The following is a 21202-nucleotide window of genomic DNA, read 5'->3' as shown; positions in this document are numbered from 1 at the left end:
GTGAATATTAATGCACACCTAGCATCTGCTTTATATATTACATCTTTTAATCTTCTCAAAAACCCAGTAAGGCAAGATGGTTCCATATGTATTCTGGCAGATGAGGAAAATAAAGACTCAAAAATTTAATTTGCCCCATTTTATAGCTAGTAAAAGGCAGAGATGGGTTTTGAACCAGATTCCTACCATATTATGTTATTTCTGTCATACTATGCTAGAGAGTGTCTTAGGAAATTCTTGGATTAAGTGTATGTATTTTCAAGATCAGGATGAGGACAAAGCAAGCTCTTATTTTTAAACTCTGCTTGCAAAAATCAGTCCACTAAATATTTTTAAAAACTTTAGATATTACTGTAACAATCCATTCATATACTCCTAATGTCTGCTATAAAAGTGTGCTATGAGATCACACAGGAAACAGTAACTGACTTAGTACAGTTGATATAATAAATTAAACTATTAAGAATATCTAGAGGGCGGGCCACAGTGGCTCAGCAGGCAAGAATGCTTGCCTGCCATGCCAGAGGACGCGGGTTCGATTCCTGATGCCTGCCCATGTAAAAAAAAAAAAAAAGAATATCTAGAAAATTCTTACCCATTTTAATAATCAGGAGAGTGAATTCAATTTTGGCATATAAGACTGCTGTACTGTGCAGATTAATAAGTGAAACTGATCAGGGCCTCCCTAATCTGTACTCCAGTTTGTATAAACTAGAAGGAGGTGTATCTTCCGAGTGGAAGAATTAGAAAAAGGCACCCAGCCCTCTAAGCATACAACCCTGGCTAGAGTGTAGAGTTTGGACTAGATCTCAGGCCTCAAACACATCCTCTATACAAGCCCCTTTGTGCCATGTCCTAATTGTACAAGCCTACATGAAAGCAATAAAGCTAACATCAGTTGTGGCCAAGTAAATACAGAAGCCAGCTGACTGGCCAGCCCAAAAACAGGTCCACTTGTTGGAGATTAACTATACTGGTGAAATATAGGATTCTGTATTTGAAGGCACTACCTACTTGATTCTCAATTACATTATTTAGATAAAAGTAGTATAACTAACACAGGCAGCATAAAGATTAGCAGGTATAATGATAACAAAACAAATGCAATTCTAAATCAAATGATATATTTAAATGGTCTTCCAATTTTACTTATTCACCTGCTATGTATCTCCAGTGAATTCATCTCAAATCATAACTAAACTGGCCTGCGCAGTCCTCCCTCCACAGGCGTTCAAAACACAAAGCTCGTTTAGCTCAGTGAATAATACTAGTTTTATCAAGAGGGAGACTAATCTTTTGAAAGGGTACAACTGCAAATTAAATATATAATGTACTAGCAATGCAATATGCCAAGCAGATAAAGGAGAAGGTTATATACAGCAAGCTAGAAAAAAAATTCTTAAAAGCACAATATTTAAATTTTTAATTTATACTTAAACACCTGATGGACATGGAAAAATTCAGATAATTCTTCATTAAAACAGGCTATGTTCCCAAGGTTCATTCATTAATTAGCTGTTTGAAATCTGCAACACAGCTTTCCATAGAAACACTGTTATAAAGACTCATTCTGTTCTATACTATTATATATTATGGGCTAATAAGCTGTTGGTGGCTGACCTGAGAAGTTGGCCATCTTTTACAGCACAGGTTCTAGACGATATGCTTTGGATTTACTAACAGTACTTCGCTTATGTGCTTTTGGACATCATGACCCTTGTTTTATTTGATCAGAGACTTCAAACCTTCAAAGAAGGAAGTTCTGCCTAATTAATACCTCCACCGCTATAGAAGAGCAGACATAATATACAATATACAGTTTATGAATTATATGTGATTCATAGGTTCTTGATAGGTTATAAAAATTTTATGCTCTAAAAAAGTAAGGTGTATTTAGATCTGAAGATAAATTTGTCTTCAATTATTTTACATTGATAAACTGAAAATATTGTGCTAAATTATATCCATTAAATCGCATTTTAAAATGACACTTTCTGTATATAAGCAGTGAAAAGAAACAAAACATGGAAATAGTGGCTGCCTCCACAGTAAGAACTAGGTTGCAGAAGGCAGAGGTAGAAGGAAGAGTTATTGCTAAATACCATTTTGTAGTTTTTTAAATTTTGAACTGTATACATGTTACTTATGCAAACATTTACTTCTAACTATAGTGTGAAAGAATAAGGAGACCTGGCTATGAGTACTAGTTCCTACATTAACTCTGCATGAGATAGACAACTCAAAAACTTTCTAGGACTCACTTTCCTTACCTGTCACATGATCACAATGGCTCCTTCCAGTGCAACTGTTTTGCCAAAAACAATGTTTATCAATAGCATTAACACTATTAAGACAATGCGATTGTCTTATAGCTACACTTAGAGGCTCACAGCCCTAGCACAAAACATCTAAATTTATAGCAATATTTGCTAAATATCCATGAGGTTGGAACTAATCTTTACATTTACTGTGGCACTACTACCTTGAAGATCTGAAATGTCATTGAGCAGTATTTAATGAAATATTTAAATACACTGAGTCACTAAAATAAATGCTTGTTAACTTTCAATATTATATATTTGACAATTTTGGTCAAATCAAATATTCCAAGTGCGGAATAATATAAAATCTTTTTATGTTAATACAGAAGTCTACAATGTATTTTCCCCTCTATCAAGATGACCAATGGCTTCTCAAATAAAACACAAAGGTGAATATAAACTTTGTCAATTCGCATTGGCTTATGGAAGATACTTCAACATTAATTGCCACTAGTGCTTTAAAAGTAACATTTTCGAAAAGCAATATATCTCACTGCACAAAGTTTAAAAAATACAGACTAAGAAAAATATAAAAGAGAAACCATAATCCTACCATCCAAAAGTAAAATCAATACTAACATGTTTGGGTAAATGTAAATATATAGGCACAATTTATATAATATGTATTTACAAAAAAAGAATTTGTATATCCAACTTTACAATCTTTTTTCTCACTTAACGTATTTCGAAACTTCCCCGGATTATTAAATAGTAGCTACAATGTAATCATAATTTTTCCCCATTACTATAAGTATAATAGTAGTTTTCTGTGTTAGAAAGCATTAGTGACCACCAGCATGTGTGGTGATGCTTACTGTCAAGCTTTTATACCTGCTACCTGAAACTTAGTTTAGGAGAAAGGCCCCTAATTTCTATTACAAAATAAAAGCTGGCACTTCTGAAAGCTTCTGGTCCTTGAGTTAAAGATTTAATATCCTATATGGATATTATGGATATTACCATTCACTTCAGATTCTTCGGGACTGATTTCTTTATAACTTCTCTTAGACAAATAAGAAAGTGTTTTAAGGTGTGGCTTTGTCACTTTTTGGCTTGATACCATTTGAGTGTTTGTGTTGAAATTGTCTTAAAACTGTAAAGCACCCAGATAGATGTCATTCTGATGGATGCTATATAAACTGTGAAATAAATAAATTTACAGACTTTAATTGGAAATCAAAATAAACTATAAAAACCACAATGAAAGGAAAAATAATGACAATGTAGCTCTTACATACACAGGTCCTTTTAACTTAGGTTTGGACACTGTTATACAAAGTGCATCTTAAATTTCACAGAATAGAAGGTAGGACCAAAAAATACTTAACTGGAATGATGTAGAAAGAAACGGATTTTAATATCAATTACACTCAATTTTTAAGGTTAAAAGCAGTGTTTTAATTTAAAAGATGAAATCTGCAACAGGTGGCTGCTGGCTTGCAATTACTGAAAACTTCTGGCAGAAATAAACCATGTAGTAATCACAATGATCTTAACTTGTGAGATGCTACTTAACCTTTTGCAAAAAATAATGAAGCAGTATGATGCTATGGGGTTTATAAGAAAGGTCATTATCACAGGCTAAAAAGGTCCAATAATAAATTCTCTTGAAACATGCAAGCATGGGCTTGTCTGTACCCAATCAAAAACACTGGTAGCTTATTTCATACTCATTATACTTTGCAGTTTTCTCTGACTTGTAAAAAAAATTTTTTTTCAAAGCAGCACAGCTCAATCCTTTGAAATGTAACACTTCACTTTGATAAAGACTTCAGATGAATGACCGTTGCAAAATTAAGTGTATAAAAGTATAAAGTTATCTGAATGTAACCAAGACTTAAACATGGTTAACTGTCAAAACCACAACTCCCTGAAGACAACCATATGATAGAGCAAAGTTTCAGAAGGGGAGTAGCAAAAGCTACTATAATCTCTTTGTCTTATGTGTTCTGTTGAACCAAACATGGTCTTTCTGTCTTTTTAATTGATCTTCAGAGAAGCAATTAACTATATAGACACATGTACTGGTGCATTTAAAAACACATTTACAATAATTTTTGCAGACAATAAAGATTTGTGTAAAAACAATGAGGCATGCAAATGATACAAAGAAAATATTAATCACTCAGGAGGATATTAAGTGTCTGAATACCAGTAACTCCAATAATGGTGGATGGCATCATTAGAAAAGACAAGTTTGTAAATGCTAATCTAAAGTAATATACAGATGTGTTTTATAGAAATTATAAAACCAGTTTTACTAAAAGAAAAAATGGCAGAAAATTTCAAGTATTATTTAAGAATTGATTATGGCGACCTCTTAAACTGTACATCAACTTTCCCATTAACTGCAGCTATAAGAAATATCTACTAATCAAACATCATTACAATGATGACAGCTAATATGCTCCACCTGAAACTCTTATCTATACTTTTTTCTATAATGTGAACCATGCAAAGCCAAGACAAATGTTCTACTATACTCCTAAAAAGGTGTCCTCAAAATATAGTAGAAAAGTATAATTAAAAGACTCTACTTAAAACTAACATATGAGAAAATAAATAACTTCTGCCACAATATTTCCAGTATCTTTTTTTAAGAACAATCAAATAACAGCAAGCAAACTAAAAGGCTAAGAATTAGATCTTAAAATTATTATGTACAGCAGGCTTTTAAAATGTAAAATAGAGTTTTAACGTATTACCAAATGCAGGCATTACCTGAATAGAAGGCTTGTTTAAGTGACCCAGATTTGAAGTTGTTTGTCTTGGTTCATGTCCTAAGACCATCATATTAGCATTGATCAATCTGAAGGCATCAATAACAACCTGTAAAAATAAGGTGTCAGGTCAATTCTTTTTTAAAAAGCAAGTGATAATGCCAAGCAACAGTGGACAAGGCATGATCAACTTGCATCTGTTTCTGGCCCATTTCCAGAAAATCATTTAATTATAATATTAATAAAAAAGAACCTCCTGCTGACTGTGCCATCAGCACACCACCCTCTATCTTGTAATGTAAGGTGACACCAATTATTACAATTTTCATGAAGCAGTAAAGAAAAATATTAACTTTGCATCTTCATTATTGAAATGCATCATGACTAAACTTATACCAAACCACCTTCATGATGTGCGTGTTTGTCACCTAAATTTTACCTAATCAAAAAGAATGACAAAGAGAAACTAAAACTGAAAGTGAGCACAAGCTAAGGGACCACATCTAAAGCCCAGCCCTGTCACATCAATTATACCACCACGGTACTTGAAATGACAACAAAATTACAGCCAGCAAGGCACTTGCCCCACGTATTCTCTTCTAATCAGATACCTTTTACTTCTGGTGACTATGAAAGACCTTATAACTTGTGTGATGGCCTTAAATGTCCAAACCACTGTCAAGCATAGGAGACACAATAGAAGAAAACTAAAATCATGTGTGCTTTTAAGCAAGGAACATGGTATAAAATAAGGTCCTAAGTTCACAGTGAAAAAATAACAACAGGTATCCTCTTTACGCTAAGTGTATGTAATATTTCTGTACAGAAAGACTTTGAATTCTTACATGATACATTATCATTTATTAGCTCTTACATACTAACAGATTTAACAAGAATAACACACTATCCCCAATTACTGTCTTGTTTCTCTTCATTGTCATGGACCTGTAAGAACTCAAAGCTTCAAAACATTGTGAAGTTGTAAAGCCCCTTGACTTTAAGAGTCAGATGCCCAAACTCAATACATTCAACACACAGAATAATCTTAAAGCAGGATAATAACAGTATTTCTAGATTTGCCTTTAAAAGTGCTATACAGCCAAGACGTCTCAAAGTTTTAAAAGCTATTGTCAACTAGATTGTTCTCCTTTGTACAAACGTTTGAGGATACTGAGATAAAAAATGAAATTTATTTTCGAGTTAACTGAAATCTAAACAAGTCTAAAACTTGATTTTAATATTACTACCTGCTGTATGCTAAAGAATAAGATTTAAAGAAAGAAAAAAAAGATCATCCTTTCTAAAAGACTGTTATAAAGAGTCAAGAGTACTGAAGAATATCAGCTTAGACCTAAAAACATCATGACAAGTTAATCAATCCAAGGCCCCTGTCCATTCTGATTGGCTAAAAAAATACAAGCTTTGAATTTTGCTTTTATTTTTAACAATCTGAATTTCCCCACAGATTCCTCTTGCCTCAAAACAAAACCAAGCATCCCCAGAATATGAATAATTTAATAGTTTGCAAAAACTCTTTTTCTTTATACAATAACCTTACTCCAGACTTAACCTTCACATTTTATTTATAAATCAATAGATCTAGGCCTATACATCTTGCTTATACTTACATTTTTTTCTAAATATATTTTCTTTTCTCATAAAGCAATAAACGCAGGTACTAATACCAGACATACTTTAATCAGATATTATTATCATAAAACACTTCAGGCAATTGTTTAAACATTTTAGAAGTAAAAGATTTTCTCACATTTTCTACTAAGGACCACATATACTATGATCAAGTTAAAATGTGGGCAAAGGAAGGGGAAGTGAACATTTTGACAGACAACAAAGATACTAAAACACACAAAGACTGCCACTCTATTTAATTAATTATAAATATTTAAGAGCAAGGCATCATTTTGCTCCAAGTGTTTTTAGAATACTTTGATGCCATTTTAAGACTTGGGTAAAAGCATCTGTAGGAAAAAATACACTTCCATAAAACCATTATGTATCACATAATTATGTATCACAACAAAACTTTTTTTTTAATTTTTATTTTATGCTAATGTTTTATTTTGATGTTTTTCCAGCTTCACAGAAAAGTCAGAAGCATAGAACAAGTACCTAAATGTTTAACTTTGCTTTATGTATTTAAATGCACATATATTTTTCTGAACCATCCAAAAGCTTATCAGAGACATTGTGCTTTTTTCTCATTAAATAATTAAATAATAATATACTCCCGAAGATCAAGTCTGTTATTTTATGATTCCAAGTACAATTACAACAAAACTTTTTTATACTGAATGTTTTCAAACTAAAACAGCAGACAGCTATTTTACATGCAAAAATCTCTAATATTTCTTTGGTATATTATAAACAGGTATGAAACTTCATAAAAAGGACATGAAAATACCAGCTAAGTAGCTGTTATAATCTGTAAAAACAAATCTGAAATAAAAAATGTTAATGTCTATTAAGAAATTAAAAGAAAAATGCAAGGACTTAATATAGTTCAACTAATAAATGATAGCCTATGTAAAGTGACATGCTTAGATTGGCAATTCCTGAATCACAACGACAGCCAGTAGAAAATGAATACTTTACACACAGATTAAAGGAATTTGCTGTCATCACTATAGTAACTGTCTTAAGGAAACTAAAATGTTCAACAACCTGCAGAACAAAACTAGATTTTGTATGCAAAAAATATATAAATATGGCAATATAGCCTACATTTTAATTTCTGTACATTTTATAATTGCTTTTTGTGCTGTGAGAATAAATGGGTTTCTCCTTTAGAGCAACCTATCAAAATAGACTCATTAATGTCCAGTGCACTAATGAGCAATGGGTGAAGAAGGTGTTAATTATGCCACAGTAAGATTCAAGAAAAAGCCCTAGTGAACACTTGGAGGTGTGTATAAGCTGAAGGCGTTTCTCCATGTTTATGTATTTACAGCATGATGCAATAGAATGACAGCAAAGTGGTCACTCCATGATTAAGAATGGAAATTTTAGATACAACATGCTGAACAAAGAACCCCAAGGATTAATTAAAGTATGGTGGGGGTTGGGGGGAGGGAGAAGTGGGGGAAGACAAGGGTAATAATCCATGTTTTGGAACTGTCTAAATTTTCTGAAACTTCTTTTTGATGTATATATTAAACAAGCTCAGTTTGTCTTATAAATTCAAATAGTAATTTACCCAAAAACTTTGCACAAAAATTACTTCTATAATGTTATAATAAAAACTTCAAGCTAATGTGTGAAGAATATTTTCAGTGATATGATGATATACTTTAAAAACTGCTTTCCATTTTGAAGTCCTACACACAACATTGAATAGCTATTCAGCAGTCTGACCATTTAATTTTTTCTGGTGCAAGTGCCTTGAGACTTTTCAGAGGTCACTGCAACAGTAGACAGCGTATAACAAAACCATTAGCAGTTTGGCTAGCTTGGGGAAACCTCTTACTTTCCTTTTTTGTTTATTATCACTGCATGAATCTGCAGCATATGATAGTTTATAATTTCTCAGGCTTGTTAAATTCATGTTAAAGGTCTGTTTTCTTGTTGAATAAATTTTGTTCATATAATGCTGCCTATTTCATACACTCAGTCTTTAATAGCACCTTTGGTCTATGCGCAACTCACAGATCAAAACAGAGGACTAAAATAGGGGTTGATGATGCTATTTACATGTGTGATTCCTGCTGTCTTCTTGTTAGTAGCTTTAATATAATAGAAGACCTTGTCTGTTTTGTAATTAACACATCTTTACTGGAGAGATATTTGGAAGTGATTGCTGTGAATATACTGGTTAGTAAAATAAACACAATCACACACCACTTTCTGTTATCAGACAAATTTGTGAATTGTACACATTATACTCCAGATCAACAAACTGTGATATAACAGCCAAGTAGAAGACACATATTTATATAACCCTTTATTTTTCTGAAAATATGTATTCACTCTGACCTTGCAAATATAATTAGCTTGTGGGATGTGCAGATTTCAGTACCATGGTTGCTTTATTAATTGCAACTCTTGGAAATAGATACTAAATATTTGGAAGCTGCCAATACAAAATAAAAACTGCATCTTTTTTGTACATCTGTCTTAGCTTATAAAAGCAAAATAGTTTTAAAAACAATAACTATGTTCCATATTTATTCCAAGCATACTCAAGGGTCAAGGGCCTATAATTTCATTTTAATAACAAATGCAGTTTAAGATTCAAAACTCTGTTTTCAGATTCAGTTTAATCCACAATTTTTGGCTTCTCTTGTGAGTCTAGTATGGTTCTTTCAATACACTATTTATTTTGAAATTCATGTTTTTATATGAACTGCTAGGTCACTAGAAAACTATATTTCCAAAGCACAAATCTATAATTTCTAATTTTTACATTCCAAGGAAGGAATTTTTATGTAAAGCTCTTAAAATTAATTTAATACAAAAAGAAAAATGCATAAGAACACTTCTGGCCTTATTTACTGTAACTCATAACATATCTCTTTTTGTTCATAGTCTTGGCATTTCTAATTGTACTATATTGATGGTAATGATTATGGGAAGTGTCTAAGGTAGAATAGGAACAGTGTTTTAAACGTTTGTATTTACATTCATTTTCTGGAACGTAAAAGAAAAAATTTAAGACCTCAAAATCAATGTCAAACATTAAATATATATATATATGTTAAAATTCACTTACCAAAGGTTATGTATTTAAAAATATATAAACCCACCATGACATAAAGCAAGCTTCTAAATGACTATAAAAATGGTAAGTGTGAAAAGAAAAGCAACACCCATATCAAATACCCTTTATCACCTGGAAATGGCCTGTTATCAGCTGCTTAGGTTGTTTCTAGATTCTTTAAAAATTAAGGGTACATGTGACCTAAGAAGTACTACTGGGGTTTGTGGCCATTTCTTTATTTATGCTGCCATGCACTGTCAGACATCTATGGAAGAAAAACATCTTCTGTTTCCTGTAAGCCCAGAGCATAAAAAATTCAGAGAAATCTTACTTTTTATGCCATTTCCATTGAAAAGCACTAAGAACTAAAACTGACTCATGCCAAATGAATATCACTGAATTGCTATGATTTCTTAGTTTCAAGTTTACAGCATGGAAATTATTTATAAAATGTCAATTTTAGCCCTGGAAAAGAAATTCCTACGTGAATTTACATTTTCTTCCTTCATCCTTAGAGAATTACTTACTGGAGCTAGAGATCTGTAGTACCACTTCAATATATTAGGAAAAAAGAGGGATGAAATATAACTACTATAATGTGTTTTTTTGACAAGACATGCATCAAAATTCAAAAAGTAAAGTCACAAGTTTTGAACTTATATGCCTTAATGAAAACAAACCATTCTTTAAAAATAAGCATGGCAAAGGGTAATTAGACATTTTTAAATTTATGAAACACTGTGAAAATAATTTATTTGTACCATAAAAATAAAGGTTAGCAGAATTTTTTAGTGCATCTCATACAGTCAGTATGGTGTAGGGGTTTAAATACTCGAGGCATTCTGGAGTCAGAATCCTGCTGAAGTGAGAATTCTAGCTATATCACTTGCTAACTAAGTGACTCAGGGAAAGTTATTTAACCTCCCAATGTCTCTGTTTGCTCATTAATGATACCTGACTGAGTTGTCAAGAAGATTAATAAATTTGTACCTGCCACACAGTTCTAACATGGAGTTATCCAGCTAAGAACTTCTTTCAAGAGAACGTGCGGTGGAGAGCACAGCTGACTGACAATCTGCGGCTACTACACCTCTGGTTCCACTGGCGTTCACACCAGACATGTTTCCCCTGGCTGCCCAGCCAATGACTGAGCACAATGAGGGTACTGGAACCTAGTCATTGCTGCCAAATGTGGGATTCCTTTAAAGGGCCACTTTGGCTCAGGGACTCCCCACCAGCATACCTGAAATGTGCTCAGTACTATGCTGTAGTCTGAGATTCTTTTTATCCAATGTTATCGTCCCTTTCTCCTTTCGCAATGTTACTCCTGCACTGCTGTCTGAAGACATTCCCCACCTACACCTCCCTCTCTTCTTTATCCTTCACAGGTGTTTCCCACAATAAGAAATATGTGGCATGTATAATCCCATTTTAGTATTTGCTCCTTAGAGACCCAAACTGACACAATAGACTAAGCAGAACACTGCAATGTGGTGCTAAGTTCAGAAAAAATGTTGCCCTAAAATTCAAATCAGAATTATACATTTGACATCCACAGACACTTGGCATATAAAAACATTAACAGGAAATTAAGGAGATGTGTTTTAAGACATGTTTTTCCTTACACAACTTCCAAGATAAAAGAAAGAAAATAGTGTATATTTACAAAGACTATTATTATCTTTTTCTAAAAACTGACAATATGCCTAGAATCTTGATACTCCTGCATGGTAGATATTTCTATACTCATGTGACAGTGAATTTAAAAACTGGATGTCTCAGCTATAACAGACCATAATCTTCAGGTCACTGGTCTGATACCAATCCAGAGGGTCAGTTCTATCTGATGGCTACTCAGAGAGCCATTATAAAATGAAGAAATGACCAGATCTTCTTCTATCGACAAACCAAAGGAACACAATTGCTATTCTTGTTGATAGTACCACTAGAAGTCAAGGATTAAAGTACCTTAGAGACTACAGACTAGGGCTCTCTCATGTGAGCATAGCAGGGGGCAGGTGGATATGGGGAAAAGGGGACTTTTACTTATTTATTGTGTAATAATAACACCTTCAAAGAAAAATGCAGATATATCCTTCAAACTATCACTTCTTAATAGGTAAAATCATTTTAGTTTGAAAATATATCTAAAGCTCAGTTACTTTGTTGTGTATCACTTCTATGTATTTTTTATTTGGTTTATTAATATAGAGAAATTATCTTTCCTAATACTCTCAACAACTAAAATGTAGGTATTCATATTTCCAATTTATGGATGAGGAAACTGAGGCTCAAAAAGAACTTAAATAAATTAAATGAGGTGACCTAAGTAGTAAGTGATAATGCTATGATTCGTACCTATACTGCATGCCAAAACCAGCACTCTTCATCACCAAACTATTCAGTGTAAAAGTTACCGTAACTGTTAAAAGCAAGGAAAAAACTACTATTAGATTCGGTTACTCAGCAGCAGGTTTTGCATCTCATTTACTGTTGAATATCCATTCCCCAGTAGAGCACTTGGCACACATGATGTAGAATAAATAAATATCTAATGAAATGAAAAGCTCCAACCAAGCATTTTTATTTACTGTTTCATATAAACTTTTACCATACATGTTTATTTTTCCTTAAAAAAAAAAAAAAGAAAACTGATGTTCATTATCTATAAAAAATCTAATCACCATCTTTAATATATACTCTTCCCTTTCTTAAAAGAAATCATTACTTGGCTTTGCATTCATGAACCTCTTCCATGGCCTACAGAACTAAAAACCTTAAGCACAAAACACTAAACTTGTTTTTAATTTAGAATAAAATCTACATACAATAAAGCTATTTGGATATGAAAAGTGGCAAAGGACATCTATTAATCAACTTATTATTAGCTAAAGAATAACCACTAAGGAATCAACTACACTCAGAGGAAAATTTACCACCATAATCAATTCTACCTTCTTTAAGAATTACTTTAACACATTAAACCTACTAAAACTAAGTCTCGGGTTCAGGAAAACTCCTCACAATTAACAATGGTAAATGTCAAATCATCCTGACTGTGATCTTAAAAAAATAATATATATGGGCTCTAAAAAGTTCTCTGTTCAAAGTTATAGTTTCAGCTTGCTGATGCAAAACTGGCAGAAGAAATAGGTCTTTTTTTTTTCTATTAGTCCCAATGTATGCCTGGCAAACAGTAATGGTCAATAATAAGTGTTTATTGAATGATTAATCAGGGATAATGAGATGATTAAGCAAGAGCAATAAATAATATTCTTATAGATAAGGGGACATCATCTTAAAGATTTTCTGTATTTTACTGAAACAATTGGATTCAAAGTAATTTGAAGCACACTGACACCACTCAAAATGTACAGCAAGTACTAAAGCATAATAAATTATTTCAGAGATTATATTATTAATATAAAAGCTCCAGGTTAAAATAACTCTACTAAGATCCATCAGTTCTATATAAGACTTTCCTTTTACATTTCTAGCTGAAAATTTTTTATTACATCAGCTAAATAAATATTATAAATAAATTTGTCTATCTAGAATAGAACAATAACACATATGATATTTCCTTAGTTGTCTTCAAAGATTAAATCTGAGAGTGTTAAAAACTTCAAACTAACAATAAGAGTGAAAAAAAGGAAGCAAATATAAAGTTAACATATTAACTGATCTTGCTCCAGGGGCTGGAAGGTATGCTCATAGAACTATATTATGAGTGAAAATAGAATTTTTTTGTTTTTATTTCCTGTTTCTCTCTTTTAATTTGGAAAAATAGATGAAGAAAGTAGTGTGTGTGTGTGTACATTTTGGGGGACTATCCAGCCCTAGGTACTCAATACAAATTAGCTCAATCAGAAGAATTATAGTAAATTAGGGTGTACAAAATACAAGAAGAGAAATTTTCCTTTCTCTTTGTGGTCATTACCTTCATCTTCCTATGCCAGCAAGACAGCAATTGATGGACCTATTCTTAGCAAAATTATAAAATTCATATTCTAAATGCCATTCTGACTAAAAGGGGGAAAAGAAGTGTAACAAATGAGAAGAAGGAGGGGGAAGAAGAGGAAAAAAAGCTTAAATCAAAACTACTATTTCAAGTAGTTTAAAATCTCTACCAGCTTAAAACTTTCTAATACAAACTTTATTGGATAAGTAAAATATTTGCACTCCTCCACCATGAAAAAGACACAAAGTTCTAGTTACCTGAAAATAATAGGATAAGCACTTATAACATTTACTCAGGAATTTCTTTCTTCCATATTCATCATTACTCTGCAGGGCCCCTATTTTTTATTGCTATACAAGTAATACTTTACTGCATACTGGCAGATACAAGGTTCTGAATAAGTATTTGTTGAATTATTTGTCTCTAGGAACCAATTTAAGACTTACAGAAGCATACAATGCCAGTCTAATTGGTATTATATTAGTATGCAATGCAAGCATATCAGTGTATAATTGGCAGAATGTTATCTTGCTCACTATGTACACAAATGTACAGGGCTTATCTTCTCAAAGAGACAGGGACCACTCTATATTTTTCTATCCCCAAATCATCAGCACACAGGTATATCAGGTGTGTTTAAGAAATACCTACTGGTGAGCTGATTTGCAACTACATAAACATTCCATTTTTGAAAGTCCATTGAGTATTGTGGATCAAATTAAATTTTATTTCTACCCAGGCAGTATGAAAATATCTTTGAACTAAATGGCCATGAGTGTTTTTTTATATTTTCGAAATAGAGACCAGACACAAAGGCTATGAGGAATTAGCAGGTAACACCTGGACACTTTACTGACAGGAATTCTGTCAGGAGAAAGTTTTCAAAAGCAAGGTAATAATGTGCATAATAAATAAACTTAAAAATAAAGCAGAATCTTGAAAACTATTTCACTGGCTATTTTAGAACAGAGTTCAGTGGTAATTTTCATGAGCTTACTCTCCATTTTAAAATGAATGCTGTTACCATTGATTTTCACCCATATCATTTTAAACATTTATAGTTTCATATCATATACAGAGTGATGTGGACTCTTCATCATATAGTGTATTTTATTTTATTATTTATGTTGGTCTCAATGTTTGGTCCTAGATATATCACAAAGGCCAGCAGGAATGAGTATGTTATTACTTTTAAAAATTCATTGAACAAATACATGAGAAATATCAATAATACATAATATATTCCTTTCAAAGGGGCCACCGTCACATGAATCAAAAGAAGAACTATTGAGAATTTATAGAAAACGTGCAGGTCCATCCTCTGACTTATGCTGAAGGGACCAACACCTATTCACGGTAACTTAAAAAAAAAGGCTCTGAGATGACCCCCTTGACTCATTTTCCATTCCTAAGTTACTTTGAAATGGTTAGCATGATATCTGGCACACAGCAATTATTCAATAAACATGCAATCAAGTCACCATAAAAGAGTATACTTGTGAACGAACTGAGATTACAAAGAGTTATCTAGTAACTCAAAACCAGAGATCCTGGAAAGATAAATTAGGATTTATAAAAATGCAAATATAAATATATACGGGAAAGCAATTTTAAAATAGGAGAGTAGATAACCAACTTAAATCATTTACATAATAGACTGTCATTTTAACTCCTGCTCTAATGCCTTACTAAATATTTTGACAGCTTTGATAAATCATATGGAAGGAGGTTCCATGTTATTCTTCATTTTTACAAGTTTATATTCTTAAGTGTAATGATTTTAACTAGAATACTCTGTAAAGACATTCATGGACTTACTAGCAGGTAATTTAGTTTAGTTTTGAGAGGTCTTGATACTGAAAGAACCATAAGTTACAATCAAACACAGACACCTTACAGATGGAGTTCCATTACTGACAAAAAAACAGATCCTTACTTCAGGAGATATAAAGTATGAATCTATATGTTAGGTACAACAGATTCTATAAGTCATCAATGATAGATATTTATACTGATTTGTTTCCAAAATATTTTTATGATATAATTAGACAGTGAAAGAAAATTTAGGATATATTCCTTTAAAATTAAAAAATACTACATTTCACTACATTGTCAGTGGAGTCATGTGACACAAGTATATTTTTGTACAAGTATATTTTTAAACGAAATACATTCATTTAATGTGGACTATGATGAGTAAGAAATGGTCAATACAATTCCAATGTTATAAGATATTTAAACTAGGTTTAGAAACTAAAACTGCCATTTAAAATACTACAAACAGAATAACTAAAAATAAAATACAAATTTATTTACATTTTATTTTGAGTACAGTTTCTTTTATTGTATTTAGGCTTATATTTTCCTTTCAAAGTGCCCACCATCACATGAATAAAGTATCATAAAAGTCAATCAAACTAATATTACAAAATAGCATTCTAATTATATTTAAAATTAGGTTTCAATTGTTACTCATAAATATTGTGGTGATGTTGATGGGGCTTTACTGGATAATTCTGTTCTATTTCTAAAATAATTATTACTGTGTCAGTTACTTATGATTACTAAAATAGTACCTTGACTACTCAAGAATTAAAGAGAACTAAGCTGCACTTTTAATTCAAAAAGCTAACAAAGTCAAGGAATTTCAACCCCTTTTATCTATATCAGTTAAAAAACAGTACACTCAGTAAAAAGAAAGTAAATAAATTAAAATAAAGATAAACAACAAGCCATTAAAAGTTATCTATTCTGAGTTACCTTATATCACCTAGTATTAGTGGTTTTGTGGATAGTTTCTGCCTCTGAAATTTTAAATCACAACTAATAGGATCATGATTTAGAGAAGACCTCAATTTTTATTCAATATAATAATATGATATCAGAAAGTGCTCTACTACAAATTCATGACAGATAAAAACGCTAAGGTAACAGCCATGCTTAGTTTGTTTCAGTTGGTAAACAGATATAAATGTAATCTATACTACCATCAAACTTCAGGTCTGATAGACAGCAAGCTAATATTTATTAAGTGCTCTAAAAATTATTCATAAAAATCACACACAAAGGATTCCATAAATGCATTGTGTTTTTATTTTAACAATTATTCTACACTACAATAGAAGTACATGCTCAAACAAGACACCTCAGCAGTATTTTAAAGCAGTAACCACCTAGCCAATTTCTCTATGTTCTGTAGTTTTTCTAATCCACTCTCCCTGTGGTTGAGCAAAATCGAATTGCCTCTCACATTTGCAGACAGCTCTGTGAAGGTGATAATAGAGCTGCTCCCTGCTGTCATGAGGCAGGAAATAGGAAAAATGGCATATGGGGCTAGAAAGAAATAAAAAAAAAAAAAAAAAAAGGAAGAAAGAAAGAACAAATGGAAAAAAAAAAAACCTAAAAAGAACAAAAGAGATTTCAACAAAGAACAACTATAACCCAATATGCTTTGCAAGTTAATCTCTTTTCAGAATCATTTAGCATATTTAATCATTCATCTGCATCCTCAACCCAAAAATGTGAGTAGTTGATATCCAGTCTTTGAGGCAAGTTTTCTTTATCTAAAATATTTGGAACCTACACCACAAGAACATGTCCTGCACAATGTCTATAAAGCAGAACTTGAAAAGGTTGTGCTATCCTGAATATACCACTTGAAAATAAAGGAAGTCAAGGCAACGTTTATTAAAATATTAATAAAATATATAGCAGTCTTTTACTGTGGCTTAACATCCCTAACTATGACGTATTTTAAATGTGAAGATGAACATTCATGATTATTAGACAGCAGTTCATTAAAATAGAAATAAATGTCTAAGTAATTAAATTGCTAATAAAAGTTCAGAGTTTTTATTTGATTTCTTTTTAATTAAGGGGGGGGGTGTTTCTGTGTAACTAAGAATCCTGCATTAAACAAAACAGATTTTTACTTAACTTATATGTAAACAAAATGTGGCAGTAGATGCTAATAAACAGAATCTACTCTACCTTTCCTTTTACACTCTGAATGGGATCCACAACCACTGCCACGGCTCTCTCCGACAAGGCTTCAAAGCTCTGCTGAGTGTTGATATCCACACCAGAAAGCCAACAGCCAAAGCCAGGGTGACTGTGATACCAACCAACAACCATCTCAGGCCTGAAACAAAGAGGGCATTCAGACACTCAAAATAGAACAAGTAATACATTTATGATATGAAAAGAAACAACACACTAACAGGGTATAAATTAAGAAGAGATGAAAAACACACAGGTGTGAAAAGGCACTATTATAAACACTGAAATCATATACCATATTACCCAGAAAACATGGAAATGAATAAGTGTGACAAAGGAGTGCTATCATTAAGAGATGCACATTAGCAGTGGTAGATAAGGCTTTCAGTTTTTCACCTTGTTACCACACTTTCTCAGAGCCAGTTTTTATCCTTTCAGCATTCAAGTAAATATCTACTCTTTAACTCCTTAGCTCTGGGAGTTGGATTTTCCAGGCACAGAGTACATTTTTAACAATGGACACCAGGATCCACTGTCGTGAAAGGATTAAATATCAATTAAACCAGCAGTAGAACTCGGAACTCAGTCAAAAACCAATTTGCACGGTTCTGCTCAGCTGCTGAGCCTTTTGCTAACATTAATTTTGAAGTTTTTTCCACAGTAGAAGAATTTGAGCAAGAGAATGACAACTATTGAGAAATTTATCTGGGGGGGAAAAACAACTTGAAGAATCTTTGGATTCTACTTTTCCTATCTTTAAAATTCAAATGTCTATAGATATAACTAAATTTTTAGACTCTCATTCCATTGCAACTCTCAATACATAGAAAACAACAAACTCTTTCTATTATAAGTGGCTAGACAGTAATTCCATAAGCAAAAAATAGGGGAATTATAGCCCAAGCTTATTATCTAACAATCAAGACTTTTAATATGAGACAGTTTTCTGACAAATTTCTTTGATTCTTTAGAGGGGAGAAATACTAGTTTGGTGGCACAGAGTACTTATACAGTAGGTACTTTTACATCAAATGTGTAACTTTTTCCCTAGGAAATATATTCAGAAACATCCATAATTGTGAAGTATTTTTCTGAAAATACTGCGAATCATTTCTTCATATGAACACTTAAAATGCTTACCTCCCTGTCTGCTTCAACATATCCAACATTTTGGCTTGGAATACTGGATCAACTGCCTCCACACTGACACCCTGGTTTAGAAAGAAAGAAAAGTGCTTGGTTTTTGTAAGTTTAGGGAAAAAAAGCAACTTTATATTACAATGTAAATGAGGAAAAAGCTCCAAAAGTTAACTATGTATATTATTTTAGGGTACCTACATCTTTTTATATATTTTGATACCCTTTCATGTCACTCAATTATAAACCATATACCAAAAAGCTTCTAAAATTACCAAGTATCAAGTTGCTCTTGGTAATGAGTTAAGACAACTTTTAGAATCCTTGAAAAGTTTAAGGCCACTGTTCTATGTATCTGAAATACCAAATAATTCTATCAACAACAGCTTTTGATTAGACTCACTAGGCAAGCATACTTACCTGATTTCATCCTCTGAGAATTGAGAAGGACTGTCTCTTCCATCTTATCTAAAGTTCTACAACTATTCAGCTATTATAATAAAACAGCCCCAAGTCTTTTTTTTTTCAATAATGTAAACACTTTGATGAAGGAAAATAATTTATTAGTTTCCCTAGGTTGTGGTTTTTGCCTGTTGGGTGGATGGGCTAGGAGGGGAGGAAGTTCAGTGCTTCAGTTAGGACTAATTGGTAGATCAGGTACTTTGAGGGAAATATGTACCTTTGAACATTGCCTCAAATTTGAAAGCAATCACCGAAAACTCCCTACTAAAGACAATCAGGAACAAAGTCTTTTAAATATTGTTTTATTTTGCTAGATTTAAATTTTTATTATTTTGCTAGATTTTAGAACATGAAAGAATAAAAATGGTTCATATCATCTCTCTGGTGACAGACCATGGCCATTAAAACTCTTATAAGGCTTTCTTCTAACATCAGGAACCTAAGTCTCGTATTAAACAAACCAGCAAACATAAGCACTGCCTGCCCACCAAAGCAAACAGTACTGTTTATATCCTACAGAACAACGGTCCACAATATGAGACCTAAGGGCTAAGAATGGTTTTGACATTTTGAAAGGGCTAAGGATTATTTTAAAAGAATAAGATGCAACAGAAGACATAGTGGCCCTTTATAGGAAAGGTTTGCCGACCACTATGCCAGAAGAAAAACTTTCTCATTCTACTATATAAAGTGAATATGAGGGTCAAAATCTTCTATTTTATATGATATAAAAGGAAATAATAGATTTCTATATAAAAGCCACATGGAACAGAAATAATTAATTTTATGTGTTTTATATATTTTGACATGAAAAAGTAGGTACAAATAATAATAGTCTTAAGATTTAAGTCTAAATCTAAATAAGCAGAATTTTCATATGTGCAAAATAAATACAAGGGATTTCCAGATGGACAAAATCAGGAGACCCAAACTGGTTGACTTCAATAATTGGTCTATTTAGAGATTTAGAAATTTGTATATTTTTCTACATTCTATATGACTTACAAGTATTTTGCATTCTCTATCAACTATCCTAAGCTTAAATTCCTATATGTACATATGATGTAAAAATATGATTTTCTTTCTCTAGTGTCTACCTTATCAAAGTGCAATTACAGTAAGGAACCTCAAATAGAGCAAAGAGCTTTATGACAACAATTTCTTAAATCCAGGTATATAATAAGGCACAATAAGAGAAATGTTATATATTAGAAGAAAAACATCCAACAGAAAAATATATTTACTATATGTTTTCTTGCAAGTAGATGGAAGGTTATATATGTTATTTACTTTTTTTAGAAGGTAGGCAAACTGGTTATTACTTGGGGGCCATTTTCTTTAAATTTAAATAAACATCTATAAACACAAGTTCAGTGAATTATACAAAAAAAGTTTCAGAAAGAAGACTGCATTCTAAACAGGTAGAGTAGATGGCTTTCAAAATTTACACAGCGGATGCTTCTTTTGTAAACAAGCTACCATGCCTGGGCAAAAATAATTAAGGTTCTCTATAGGTTTTTTTATTTTTTATTTTTTTAACAACTTAATGTTTTAAATAGAAATGCTTGAAAATCATTTTTCACCATATATAGAACATCTTAAAAACGGACATATTTCAAAAGAATGGAAACAAAACATAAGGATTAGCAAATGTATGTGAATTAAAAATCTAAATAAGAGTCTCTGAAACCTTTTGAAACAAGTGTTCAAATTAATCAAATACCTTGATATTTTAGGGTAACTAACTTCTAAATCTATTATGTTATGCTAGTTAAAGCTGAAGCCTTGAAAAAAGGAGTGTAGTGTTGAATCATTAGTTTTGCGGACCTACAACGAATTCATGATGCCTTGAAAAAACTGAATGATTTAATTCAATACAGTCTAGAAA

At 32.1% G+C, this 21202-nt stretch overlaps 1 protein-coding gene across 3 annotated transcripts in view; it reads right to left on the bottom strand.

The window, feature by feature from the left end:
• PSMD14 (proteasome 26S subunit, non-ATPase 14) overlaps positions 1-21202 on the bottom strand; it is a 123564-nt gene that overhangs the window by 20056 nt on the left and 82306 nt on the right. For all 3 annotated transcript variants that reach the window (XM_077154002.1, XM_077154004.1, XM_077154003.1), the window contains exons 6-8: positions 18856-18926; positions 17707-17857; positions 5043-5150 (exon numbers count right to left, since the gene is read on the bottom strand). In XM_077154002.1, the coding sequence (XP_077010117.1) occupies positions 5043-5150; positions 17707-17857; positions 18856-18926 (330 nt within the window). The remainder of the gene's footprint in view (positions 1-5042; positions 5151-17706; positions 17858-18855; positions 18927-21202) is intronic.

The sequence above is a fragment of the Tamandua tetradactyla genome, chromosome 3 (assembly GCF_023851605.1).
Source record: "Tamandua tetradactyla isolate mTamTet1 chromosome 3, mTamTet1.pri, whole genome shotgun sequence".
NCBI classification, from domain to species: domain Eukaryota; kingdom Metazoa; phylum Chordata; class Mammalia; order Pilosa; family Myrmecophagidae; genus Tamandua; species Tamandua tetradactyla.
Note: the sequence above shows the minus strand (reverse complement) of the source record. Positions and strands in the feature narration are given on the sequence as shown.